Genomic DNA, 13316 nt, shown 5'->3' on the forward strand with positions numbered 1-13316 from the left:
TTTTTTTTTCAATATACAGGGATTCTCACGTAGGATTGCGAACGTAATCGAAATTTGTGTCAGCTGCTTTTGTCGACACGTTCTACTTCAGCTTTTCTATTCCGATCCTTTCCGTATCCGGGCTATGAAAGTCGATTATATCCGTTTCACAGATGAATCTTTGAATTTTTGATATTTTGTAATAAGGAAAAAGAGAAGTGAAATAATAAATACCTTCAAAGTTATCGATCTTTCGTTTGTCAACTTGGAATGAAAAAAAATGTAAATTTTTTTATTTCCACGTAAAACAATTGAGATTTATTATTTAATAATAATATCATTAGGAAAATAATTCTTTTAAACGTGAAGTATAAAGATTGAAAAAAATATTCGAAAAATAAGAATAAAGTGACAAAGGTTAAATTTAAATTCGAGTCATCTAAATCGAAATATTTATTCGATAAAATATACATTTACAATTAATTGGATGCTTTATAACGTATGTTGAAATAATGATATTGAAGAAAATTTATCTTCCGCATCGATGTTCGAATTTTGTTGTTTCACTTATTCTCTCACGGCGAATAAATATACTCGTCGATATTACAGTTGCACGCAGATTACACGGAAAAGCAAATTTGTTGGAAATCGTTGTATTGAATCTGAATATATAAAATTTGTTCGAAATTTGAAAGAAATGCGAAAAAGATTGAATCGAAAATGGGGACAAACAACTGCGTTAGCAGTTGAATAACTTTGGAATGCAGCCACGGTCGGTATGCGGAGCATTCTCTCATCCTGTTGCCGTAGAATTGAGTGCGATCCTGGAACGCGGAAACTCGAGGCAACCGCTCCTAGGAAAAGTTCCGAGACCGATCCGCTCGATAAAGCAAAAAGATTGGACAATCGAAGACTTCTTAAAAAACGCCCAATAATACGGTGTCAATAATATTATTATCGTGTTATTAGTCAATATCAGTGCAATTTTTTTACTTTTTTAATTGTGTATTTCGATTCACTTCTTCTTAAAGATCTTTTTAAAATGACACGTGGTTAATAATAATCTTATTTATTTTTGAAATATCTCATTTCTGATCCTTAGACGATTTTCGAATCGCATATATATTTCACGCGAGTGGAATGGATCGAGCGTATGAATTGTATAAAACGGCATCGTTGTTTCATTTGCATTTTTTATCTAAAGTAACGTTCTTTTTTATCTACTTTGACTTGGTATTAGTTATCGAATGAAATATTGAAAAGGTTTTCAAATCCTTCAATTCGTTGTACATCTCGTACACACGAAAGTTACTAGTTTGAAATAGGTTATGTTTCTTTCGAGCAAAGTGATTAAACAATTCTACACGTATAAACAGGATACTTGAACTAAAAAATAAATAAAATGAAAGAAATAGAGATCAAATTAATTGTAAGTGGTTAAAAACAATTATATAAATAGTTTTAATAGTTTGTTAAAAGTATTAAGTAACAATTCTATTTTAAATTTATAAAAAACTCTACGTAATGAAATATTAAAATAATTCATTTACATTGTACTTAATGTTTAATGTATCTTTTACTAGAATTTAAAAAATGAAATATTTGAAGTGTGTGTGTGAGAGAGAGAGAGAGAAAGAGAGCACGAACAACGAAGCGAATTTTTCATTGAATTGAAATAAATATATTAAATTTTTGTTTTATCTTACGAATCTTTAATTCAAAATTATCATAATCGTAGTGTTGCGTAACGTCACGTGAATCGATTTGCTTTCGCATCGTGCTGACGTTTCGCAAAAAGAAACGCTCGTTAAATGTTTCGTGCGACAATAATACCGTTATTAGTTGAAATACCTTTGTTCGAAAAGGTTGTTAGTATCCTTGTATAAAAGAAATGAATATATATATTCTCATTTCATATTGGACGATTGATCAAGGTTTTTCTTTTTATAAGATTTAAAAGAAATCGTTTTTAAGAAAATCGTTTTATAAACACCGATTGAACGTGAATATATACGAATATATACGAGTTCCTGAACATTTGTCATTTATCCTTTTGTTACATATTGAAAATCAATCGATAATTAGAAAGTAAGGAAAAAATGAATTTCTGTTGGTTAATTTTTGTCAATGACTTTTTCGTGAACCGTGGCGATACGATAAAAATGACGCTTGCTAATTGGCCAGAGATGCGCGAATCGTGCTGGAATTTACGTAACACGTGAATTCATAAGTTACGATAATGAGAATGGCGATGACGACAACAACACCGTAAGCTCGAGCATTTTGCTAAAATTCAAGGCTCGATATTCGCGTTTAAATAAAGTTATCCTAAAGTATTTGTATATAAATAATTAAAAAAACGTAAGTAATTTAAAATTCGTAAAACGTAATTGGATAAAAATCGTGGAAATTTTTAAACAGTGTTGTGAAAATTTACCATCGAACTATTATTACTAAATCTTTCGAATCGATAACCGATACTTTCGAAATTAAATTATGTCTTTCTCGAATTAGAAATTCTTTGAATGACGTCATAACGTAACATTTACACTCGTGACTACCTGAACAATATTCCGAGAATTGTGAACTACGCTTCTTTTCGCATAGAGGATAGAAGTGAAAAAACGAAGGAAACTATATGTAGGTAATTTTTCATAGTAACATTTTAATTCAACATTACATTGGAATAGAATAACAAATAAAGCGATTTTGAAATTTCCAGGCTAAATGTTTTTTTTTTTTTTACATTAAACACGGTAAATAATATTCATTAATAGATATTTGTTAAATAATCTCTTAAATATAAATACACGTACATAGAAAGCGTATTAAAAAACAATCCATTTTGAGAAATGGTGCTTATCTTATTTAGAATCGAACTGAATGGACAATTTATAATAAATATGCGCAATTGTAAAGAAAGGTTATTAACTTACAATCCAACATATATGTTTATAAGAATGTAATATATGTCTATAATAAAATAAAATAAAAATAAATAATTTGCAGATTTTGTTCTAGAGAAAATCAATATCTATTAAAAGTTACGTTGAAATAATTGAAATAATTAAAGAATAATTGATTAAATAATCAAAGTTAGTATTCATGATTTGAGAAATTTTTAGTATCATTGTAAAATATAATATTCCATGAATGTTGAAAAATTTTTATTGTTAAAATTATTTTATAAATATAGCTTAATGATATAAATTTTACAGGATGTTATTTATCCTGTAAATTTATCTTTATTTATAACATTCTTTTTTAAGAAACAATTCAATGAAAATAATTTAACATATCTTAAATTTTAACTCATTTTTTAAAATGAAATTCAATAACTTCAATTATTTCTCGTAATAATAACATATTTATTTTTATTCTCTCTCAGAAATAATTGCAAAATTATTAAATACTAACTATATAAAAAAATTGAGAGAAATTCTTTTCTTGAAAACTCAAAAAAGAATTTTTTAAATATTCGCAGATATCTAGAAGAAAAGAAAATTAAGATGAAAATTTTCAAGATGGACTACTTATCACGAGTAGTGTGTCCGGATGAGGTCTTCATCGACCGTGATTTAATTTCATAAGGTCGGTGGGACTTTCGTCCGTTTGCAAGACTCGAGGAATACATCCCGATATAACGTTATAATCCTTTCAGATAAATCTTATGTAAAATATCGATGATGATTTGTCAAAAATTTTTCCACGAAATTATTTTATACAACGTACATGTCATTAATGACATTCGTGTGAAAATAAATTGATAGATATTAGAATTATATTTACGTGTCATAAATAGATATTTGTCTATGTACTTTATTATATACATACATACGTATATTAGTTGGATTTGACGCAATCGATAATGCAGATAGATTACGAACAATTTGGAAGAGCAACCGACCAGTGGGCAAAAAGATGGCTCTATCTTTCTAATCCTTCGAGTATAAATCGATATGAATCGAATGCTAAAAAAAAAAAAAAAAAAAGAACAATAATAGTTATTCAAATGTCACATAAAATTTTATTTCTAATTTAGAATAATTTATGAAATAATATACTTTTATGATGTAGAAAAAAATACGAACAATTTCAAGATTATAATTTATATTCAATATTCTTTGGAACGAAGTTCTTCAAAGCTTAAACGTATTTGCAAAATTTAATCTTTGAAAATTAAACAATTCAAAGTTGTTAAGGATTTATTATTTTTTTTTTTAATAATGAAAATGATGCATCGATAGATTTTCAACAATTGTGCGTCTCAATACCCAATGATTTGTTTCTATCACTCGTTTTAATTAAATCGAATTTGCTAAACTTCGATTCTTGATAAAACGAAATAGTTTATATTGGAACAAAATGCAATAACATAATATGTAATTAGAAATGCTGATATAAATTTTTAATAAAAATATTGTGAATGATTATCTTGTCAAAATATCAAATAATTATTACGTATTTATATTTTGCAATTAAAAAAAATATTGAAATTTTTTTTTATTTATTATTTAAATTTTGAAATTATCTTTTATTTATTATTTTCTGTTCACTTATAGATAATAAATGATTTATATACAATAATTTATTATTCCTAAATTTGTTTCTTTTATTTTAAACATAAATACAAATATTTATTTATATCTTTATATCTTATCTGACTATGTACTCATAATTATCTTTTTTATATCTATAATTTGAATATTTAAACTTTTTTTTAGATATACCTTACATTTATCATATATTTATGCAATATGAGAACAAATAATATGTAATATTTAGACCTACCTATTTCTTTTCTTTTTCAAGAAAAATAAACTTATTGTTATTATACACTAATCCTCATAAAATTAAATTAACTTTCATAAAAATATTACGAAATTTCAATTGTTAAATCTTTAATAATAAAGATATTTCCGATAATGATATTATTTCACATTTCATATAAAAAATGAATAATACGATTATACAATTTCGTCACATACATCTTGTCTTCATCCTCCAACCGGTATCACTGGAACCTGCAGTGAAATGGCATTATTTCACTGGAACACGCAGCCATCACGCGGCAATCGACTGAAGATTATTCACAAATGCATAACTGCCCCCAAACTCACGTAAACCGTCCCAAGTAATATTCCAATTATTCTGTCATCGAACGTTTGACAGTTTTCATCATCAAGCCTTGATACAGTGTACACCACGTATGAGCAGTGAAAGCAAAGGTAATTTAAATTTCAAAATTGATATATAAGCAAATTTCAATTGGTATACAAATACCTTTGTTCAATAACTGTTATACAGTATTGAATTATTGTTTTGTCGAGGTTAATAAAGTTTCTATTAAACAATACTATACATACAATACAATAAGTAATTCATCGTGTATATTTTTAATGTACATTCATTTAATTGATATGAAATTAAAAATGATCGAAATAAATTTTATATAAATACTTACTTGTTTGAATAAATTTATAAATCTATCGATATCAAATAAATATGTTTATAGATATTCAAATTGTTTAATTTATCTAATTTATTACACAAATGTTAATATTATGATTATATCTTATTATTAAAATTATTTCAAGTTATTTTATGAATCTGTAATTTGCAAAATATATATTTTATTTAAATGTAAATATGCGTTTCCGTTTATTCAATTTATTTAAAAAAATTAATAACAAATGACCATTCGATAATATTGTTTTGTGTAGATAATCATTTTTAAAAAAAAGCGCTGTTTATAATAATTGTTTATCGAAACTAAATAAATTACAAATCTAATTGAGATATTATCGTTATTTAGAAAATTATAATATAATTATAAAAATAATATGGAATTTAACTGTCTTATTTTGCATTGCTAATTAAGACGAGAAATTAATACCGATAAGATTGCATATAATCGGAATATGTCATTTAAATTCGAAACTCACAAAGTTATACAACTAACAAACTCGCAAAGTTCGCACAACTTATAATAACCGAGTGCAATAATTGAAAATGAAATATGAGGAATTTGTAATTATAATCGCGATATTCGATTTAAACGTTTAACGCATATATTTATATTTATAATAGTAAACACTTAATTCTGTATGAAGATTTATGGTTTAAAAAAAAAAAAAATGTTTTGTTATTACAATTTCTTATCGCGTAAAATTAAAATTGAATATAACAAGGCGAATAATTCACATAAATATTTAACAGTAAATTTTTAAATTATCAATTATCAAATTCTTTTAATTTCTTTACTTTTAAATTCAGATTCAAAATTTTAATTTAAATTTAAAAATTAAATGAGAATATTTAATTATCATATTTTTATATATATTTTTATATAATAACAGATTTTTGTATGAAATGATAATAGATTTTTTTTCTCTTTTTAATAAAAAACAATAGCGTTGATCAAATATTTTTGGATAAAAAAAAGAAAATAAATATCAAATTAAAATATCATTTCACGATCATTGTAAACTTAAAAATTTCTTCCAATTATCGTATTACATAAATAAAAAACATTGAAACGTGTTTTTTTTTTCATTTTTTATTTCTAAAAAAAAAAATTGAAAATTAATAACACAATCGCACTCTGCATAACTGAGATATTTATTAATTCGTAACATTTTCATATTTTGTAGGATTAATTTCTAGAATTTTTTTATCAACGCATTTTTATAAGAAAATATAAAATTATAAGGACGTAAAAAGGAAAAAAAAAAAATGTTATCCAGAACAAAAACATCGTCGAATAAATCGATTCAAGATGAAATTCATTCTGATCATTCGAAAGAGGCTTCGATAATTACGAAAAAATTAATACATACTACGTTCGCTTCTATCGAAAATTGTCAAATGCATAAAAACAGCGTGTGCGAAATGGAGAAGAATGATTTAAAAGAAACGAGAAAACAGGAAAAAATGCAACTGGAGAATGAAATTTCAAAACTTCTGAAACCAGAATGTACCAAGCTTGATATCATCGATTTAAAAAATATCGAATCAAAAGTGGAAAATGTCGAAACAAAAGATAACAAATCTAAAAGTTCAAGTAGTATTGTTTTAAATGAAGTCAACGTTACGCAGTACAAAATGATTCCTATTAATAAAGTAAGTAACATGAATCGATACGCTTACAATATAATTATTTTCACTTTTTTTTTTTTTTTATTTTATAATCATATTTTTTCATATTATTTTATATATACATATCGATAAAAATAAAAATTAATAAAAATGATACGATTCCAATATTAAGAAAAATTATTATTTACAATGGAAGTTATGAACATTATAGCATATGATATCGTGAAAGATATCTTGATCATCGATATCCTAATCATAGTGTTATCCATCGTATTATATATTATCCGATAGTGATATTTGCTTAGAAATATTAATCAGCAATTTTACATGATATTTCGATATCACTGTTGGTTAGTAAGTACCAATTCTGTTATTGCTACTCATCAACCTAATGCACAAAAATAAAAATAATACGTATTAAAAAAAAAAAAATCGATATCATTCATGTATCGTGTCTTTTGTATTCAATCAAGTATCAAGCGATGATTTCGTTCATTTTGCATCTTTCATCAAAATCGTCATGTTGTTTTTTATTTATTCGCAAATCTTGTTCGTTGACAATACAAAAAATTTAGTTATTCAAAAGATGTAAAATAAAATTAATTTTTTTCTTTCTTCCAATGCATGTTTTTCTTTGCAAATTAATTCTAATTTTCATAGAAAATTTATAATGAAAAGAAAATTACAATCCATATTGATTAATCCGAAAAATAAAATATTATTATTATTTATTTATGATTGAAATATTCTGTGAATTTATAATATACTTGTAATATACTTGTATTTTTTTTTCTTTTTATCTATTGTGAAAATTTAACTTCTTATTATAATTTTTGATTTACAGGTTATGCATTTAAAATACGTGGCAATTAAAATATAATTTATATAAATATTTATGTAAATAACTGACAAAAGTAAATAATGAAATATTTTCAGGATACTCAAGAACTTTCAAATGTTGCTGTTCCTCGAAAATATCCTCCTCTTTCTACGCCAGTTTTAAATGAACGCCCACTTGTTTTAACAACGCATCTTGTGCCTTCGTTACCTATTAATTTGTTCGAAGTGTTTGTAGAAGCAATCGAAGTTGCTACTGAGAAACCAGTGGTACTATTGTATGAACCTAGAAGCGATAGACCAATCGCAAAAGAGATTGCGGATATTGGTACGTTATTATTATTGTTGTATTATTTGACTGTCAATTTATACGATGAAAAATAAATAATAATGTTGATCTATCTTGAATAATTTCTTTTATATATGATCATAGAACGAGATATATCTATGCTTACTGTGACTTACTTGTTTTACAAGTATGATAATTAACATTTTTTTCAGCTATTTTACCAGCAAATAGAGAATGGGAAGATGGTAAGCTTTTACCTGTCAGTTTCTCTTTCGAACATCATCTTAATAAAGATAATTCATCGTGTGTTTATGCTGATGTTATTGTTGCTTCGGATCGTGCACAACATGTACAAGTATAATATATGATAAAAAAATTTAAATATGCGTTATAATTAAAAATATAAACATATTGATTTGAGAATTTTTCCTATAGGACATAATAGATTTTCGAGGTCATAGATGTTCTCTTCCAGATCGGAAAAAGAACACCGGGGCAGCAACATTGTTATTTAATTACTTATATACCAAGGGTGAAAATCCAGCCTTTTTCGGAAATATTCTTGGTTTGTATGTTACAATAAAATTATATTTTTTTATTTTCAATGCATTATAATAATGTTAATTAAATTATAAATTTAATTTTTAGATGCTGATACACAAGTTGCTACTTTACAAATGGTTGCAGGTAAACAAGCAGAAATTGGAATTTTAGAATCTCCTGTCATTAAGTGTCATAAAAACACATTACCAGGAATTGATTCTCTTCATATTTTAACGAGTTTAGGACCTTTACCACCTTACCGCATTATGGTACGGAAAACATTTTCAGGTATACAAAGACAAACAATAACTATAAAATATTCTTATATTCCTGTGTTTTTAGTCTTTTTTCTAAAGCTAATATTAATTTAATTTCCATTCCATATTTGCAGATATCCTTGCAAAAAAAATTACAACTTATTTGTTAAATTTAAATCAAGACAAAAAGTGGATAGATAGATTTGCTCCTTTTGGTGTTACTGGATTTACTAAAAATTTTGAAAAATTATATAATTTTGATGGCATAAAATCTGTAATTACAAGTGTACCATACTACTAAAAATCATATTATTCTTGATATATCAATTATAGATATACGCAAAACTATACATAAATCATTTAATATTTTTACATTTTTTTACATTTTTTATTTTTCATGCATTGAAAGTTTAATAAATAGATATGATATTCAAATAATGATTTTTTTATATGTACAAATTAGTTTAAAATTCTTTTTTCATGAGAAAATTCTCACATATTATATTATATAGACAATGATTTACGAATATCAATAACAGCTAAAAATTTACAAGATATATAATTCAAATTAAATAATTAATTTATAATACTGAGATCACCAAAAATCTGGAGGAAGTTGACCATCAGGAGCAGGTATTGAGCCTTTACTTAAACTATTTCGCAAAAATTCATCTAATCGTACCAATGGACCACTGCCAATACATCCTACATTTTTCATACGTGGATAATATTCTTCCGATAATAAAATTAAGAGTTTATGGAATTGTTTTGGATAAGCAGTCCATAATGTATTTCCAGCAACTTCAAGCATATCCAATAAAAGAGTCGCACATATATCTGATACTTCTTTTCGTGGTTCTGAAATAAAAATATAACAAAAAATAAATTACAAAAAATTCAGTATATTATATTATTTTTCTAAATATTTATATTACCAATATTTAAAATAGCAGCCAACCATCGCCATGCATTTTGAAGTCCATGTGGATTAGTTTTAGTAATTCCTTTTCTTTGAATCGTGATAGTAATAGAAGCATATAATCTCATCAAACCAGACATTCTCTTTAAAAATTTATCATGCTTCTCAATTGTACCATCTTCGTCATATTTGTAACCCATTAATTTGTAATAATCTTCATTCGATTGTCCTACCATTTTTGGCATAAAAATAGGAACCGTAAACGGACAAACATTATGAAAATGAGATAAAAGTAGATCACCAAAATCAGAATGATCATTCCAAAGGGCTACAATTATAGCAGCAATAGGAAATGCCATCTTTGGTTTACTCGAAACAAGTGTTTCACCTTGATTCTAAAATAAATTATACATTGGATATGTATTAAATTTTATAATATAATAAATTAAATATAAAATTATTACATACAACTATCTTTTTAGCTAAAATATTTTTACAAAAGGCTGCACCCTGCGGATATTGATTAACATCCGGCCAAGATTTTCCCATAAGCAAATTATATAATCTTTCATATTTATCTTTCAGATGTTGTTGATTAATACCCGATATTGCATTTACGGGTATATTTATTGCTTTTTGGCATTCAAATCTAAATTTTTTCGTAGCTGCAGATAGTAAAAATTCATCGAGCATTTTTACATGATTTTCAAAAAATTTTTGACTATTCATGTATGTTTCTAACAAATCTTTATCAACATATTCATATAAGTGATCTAAAAATAAAAACGAATATAAAATAAAAACAAAAATTAGTTATGTAAAAAATTGTTTCACCTTTATCTAATTCAGTTTTTGATATATTTTCTTCTATATTAGCAGTTGATGATGTTATTTGTGAAATATCTGAAGATATATTATCTGTTTGTAAATTTCTTTGCTTTTCTTCATCTCCATATTCTTGAAAATTATTATTTTCTGAATTATTAGCAGTATTTTGAATTATTTGTTCTGAAATAACTGTTTCAGAAATTGTTTGATTATTCTTAAGTTCTTGACTTTCTGAAACTGGTAATTGAGTATGAGAATGTACTGTATTTTCTGTTCCAACTAAATTTCTTTCGCATTGAACATTTATTCTATCTATAAAACAGAATAAAAAATATGAGGAATTATATCTACATAGAATTTTTATTTATATAGAATAGAAAAAAAGTGAAATATAATATATAGAATATCCTTACCTATCTCCGATTTAAACATGCCATGCATTTCATCAATTTGATGAATTAGATTTACTATAATATTCAAATCAACAGATGTTATATCACCTATCTATAAATAATGTATATATATATATATATATATATATATATATATATATATATATATGTATATATTAATATATAGAAATATTTAAAAATATTTAAAATATTATATCATCTAAAAAAATTCTTTTTGTTTATTTCTTACCTTAATTTTTTCATCTACAACTTTCATTTGAAGATGTAATTCTTCTAATTTTACGGCATAAGAAGATGATAGCGTAAAAGAATTTTTATCTTTAAAATTTTCAGAAAGTTCTATAATGTCATGATATTTTTTAACGTACATATTTCTTAAAATCATTATTTTTTTGGTCAATTCTTCTTTTTCTTTTATTTCTTTCCTATATTCTTCAACTTCTTTTTGTCGTTCATGTCTTCTTCGTATTTCTTCTTGTTCTGCCATTCTTTCTTCTGCCAATATGTATGCATAATTTTCCTTATTTCTGCGTTCACGTTCTCTAGCCATATGTGAACGTGATACTGCTATATGTTCTTGTATAACTTTCCCATTTTCTTTCATATGTTGCCAATGACGCTCAATTTCTTTCTAAAACAATTAAAATGTTATATTTCTTATGATTAAACAGTTTAATCTTAAATATTACAGAAGTTTTTTTGAATTGAAAAATAATGGAAATATTTAAGATCTTTACTATCTAATTCACAATAATTATCAATCAAAGATAAATTATATATATTGATAATATATTGTTTATTTATATGTGTAAATTGTACTACATATAATTATTTTTCTTTGAGAATAAATACATAAATATATATTACCTGAACTTCTTCTTTTCTTTGATATTCACTTTCTAAAAGAATTTTTTTTACTGAAAATGTAATGCCATTATTTTGTGAATGAATAGATTTTTTTGGAATTGTTATATTACAAGAATTTTGTTCATTTTCTATATTTTCTGATTTTTTATTTTCATTTTCGTTTGTTATTGAATTAGGACCAATTGTAATTCTATCCACTTCGCCTGATATGCGAGAAGCTTTTTTCAAAACAGATACTTTAAGAGAAGCAAAATTAGAATTGATATCGTCCATGTTTTGTACCTACCAAAAAATCAAAATGTAATATTATAGAATTATAAGAGAAATAAAAAATAATTATATTCACAATAATTATACTTACAATTTCATCTTTGGTGCTTACGAAATGAGGCATTTTGTATTTACGTTGAAAGTAAAATATGATGCATTAAATTTCAAGACATTCGATATTTACAAAAATTTACAAGTATTATTATAACCTATAAATTTATATAATGCTTGCTTAAATTTATTTGACACACATACAAACATACATACATACATATGTACATATATATATATATATATATATATATATATATATATATATATATACACACACACTTTATAAATCATATAGTGATATTACAAAAAATATTTATGTAAACATTAATTTGAAATAGTAACATTTTACTTGTCACTTAAATTATATATAAAAATACAGCAATATATATGTATATATATATATACCATCTGTTCTTCAAACATATCAAATATTATTTATCAAGAACGACGATTCAATAACTCGCAAATCACGAGCAGAGTTACTGAAAAATTCTCTATGCCAATTGTTGACCTATGCGTACTGACGTACTGGCCTATTGACGTCACGAAAATACTGACGTACTATGTAGTACTACGAAATGGCAAGTAGATGGTATCACATTTTCGTGTCAAGCAATCCAGTCTCAATTATTCTCACTCTATCGTATTACGTAAGTATTTCTATGATGTCACATATAGGTTGGCATTGGGAATTTTCTGGCAAACTTGGTTACAAGCCATGAATTGCCATGAAATTGAATTGTGATTTTGTGAGAAATTGAATACATACATATAGGATAACAAGTAAAATATACACATACATATATACGTAAAATGATGACTGATTGGTTAATAAAAAAATTAATAAAGAAATTAATTGATTTTTGATGAAATTTTATGCGACCCTTTCTAATGCGTTTCGCATTAATATAATGCCATTACATTTCTATTCTTCAAAAGATATTCTTATTGGATAAAAATTC

At 25.0% G+C, this 13316-nt stretch overlaps 2 protein-coding genes and 1 non-coding gene across 5 annotated transcripts; 2 read left to right on the plus strand and 1 right to left on the minus strand.

The window, feature by feature from the left end:
* Positions 1-3515: 3515 nt before the first annotated feature.
* On the plus strand, positions 3516-3607 carry Mir278 (microRNA 278). The gene has a single exon (NR_031519.1). It is a non-coding gene; the product is annotated as a microRNA 278 (primary transcript).
* Positions 3608-5080: 1473 nt separating this feature from the next.
* Positions 5081-9550, plus strand: LOC100576760. 2 transcript variants are annotated; one of them, XM_006569790.3, is made up of 7 exons: positions 5081-5207; positions 6633-7101; positions 8014-8242; positions 8416-8552; positions 8639-8768; positions 8852-9034; positions 9138-9550. In XM_006569790.3, the coding sequence occupies exons 2-7, from the start codon at positions 6715-6717 to the stop codon at positions 9302-9304; spliced, it is 1233 nt and encodes a 410-aa protein (XP_006569853.1). In that variant the 5' UTR covers positions 5081-5207; positions 6633-6714; the 3' UTR covers positions 9305-9550. The 2 variants fall into 2 exon arrangements, with proteins under 2 accessions (XP_006569853.1, XP_003251427.1); XM_003251379.4 differs by having other exon boundaries at positions 5083-5207; positions 8416-8558.
* Positions 9053-12864, minus strand: LOC412950 (nucleoporin GLE1). Of its 2 annotated transcripts, XM_026442082.1 has the most exons (9): positions 12760-12864; positions 12392-12509; positions 12031-12312; positions 11393-11794; positions 11164-11254; positions 10757-11062; positions 10391-10695; positions 9939-10317; positions 9053-9861 (listed from the first exon to the last, which is right to left on the minus strand). In XM_026442082.1, exons 2-9 carry the CDS (start codon positions 12422-12424, stop codon positions 9599-9601), a joined length of 2061 nt encoding a protein of 686 aa, XP_026297867.1. In that variant the 5' UTR covers positions 12425-12509; positions 12760-12864; the 3' UTR covers positions 9053-9598. The 2 variants fall into 2 exon arrangements, with proteins under 2 accessions (XP_026297867.1, XP_026297869.1); XM_026442084.1 differs by lacking the exons at positions 12392-12509; positions 12760-12864 and having other exon boundaries at positions 11393-11790; positions 12031-12168.
* Positions 12865-13316: the final 452 nt, after the last annotated feature.

Source organism: Apis mellifera, linkage group LG8 (assembly GCF_003254395.2).
Source record: "Apis mellifera strain DH4 linkage group LG8, Amel_HAv3.1, whole genome shotgun sequence".
Taxonomy (NCBI): domain Eukaryota; kingdom Metazoa; phylum Arthropoda; class Insecta; order Hymenoptera; family Apidae; genus Apis; species Apis mellifera.

Bases quoted from the DNA above. Each gene is read 5' to 3' on its own strand.
- LOC100576760 (XM_003251379.4), top strand. From the start codon at position 6,715: ATGTTATCCAGAACAAAAACATCGTCGAATAAATCGATTCAAGATGAA. The intron at 8,559-8,638 runs GTATAATATATG...TTTTTCCTATAG, and splicing joins ATCGTGCACAACATGTACAA to GACATAATAGATTTTCGAGG. The intron at 8,769-8,851 runs GTTTGTATGTTA...TTTAATTTTTAG, and splicing joins CTTTTTCGGAAATATTCTTG to ATGCTGATACACAAGTTGCT.
- LOC412950 (XM_026442082.1), bottom strand. From the start codon at position 12,424: ATGCCTCATTTCGTAAGCACCAAAGATGAAATT. The intron at 12,313-12,391 runs GTAAGTATAATT...ATTTTTTGGTAG, and splicing joins TAAGCACCAAAGATGAAATT to GTACAAAACATGGACGATAT. The intron at 10,318-10,390 runs GTATGTAATAAT...AATTTATTTTAG, and splicing joins TTTTAGCTAAAAAGATAGTT to AATCAAGGTGAAACACTTGT.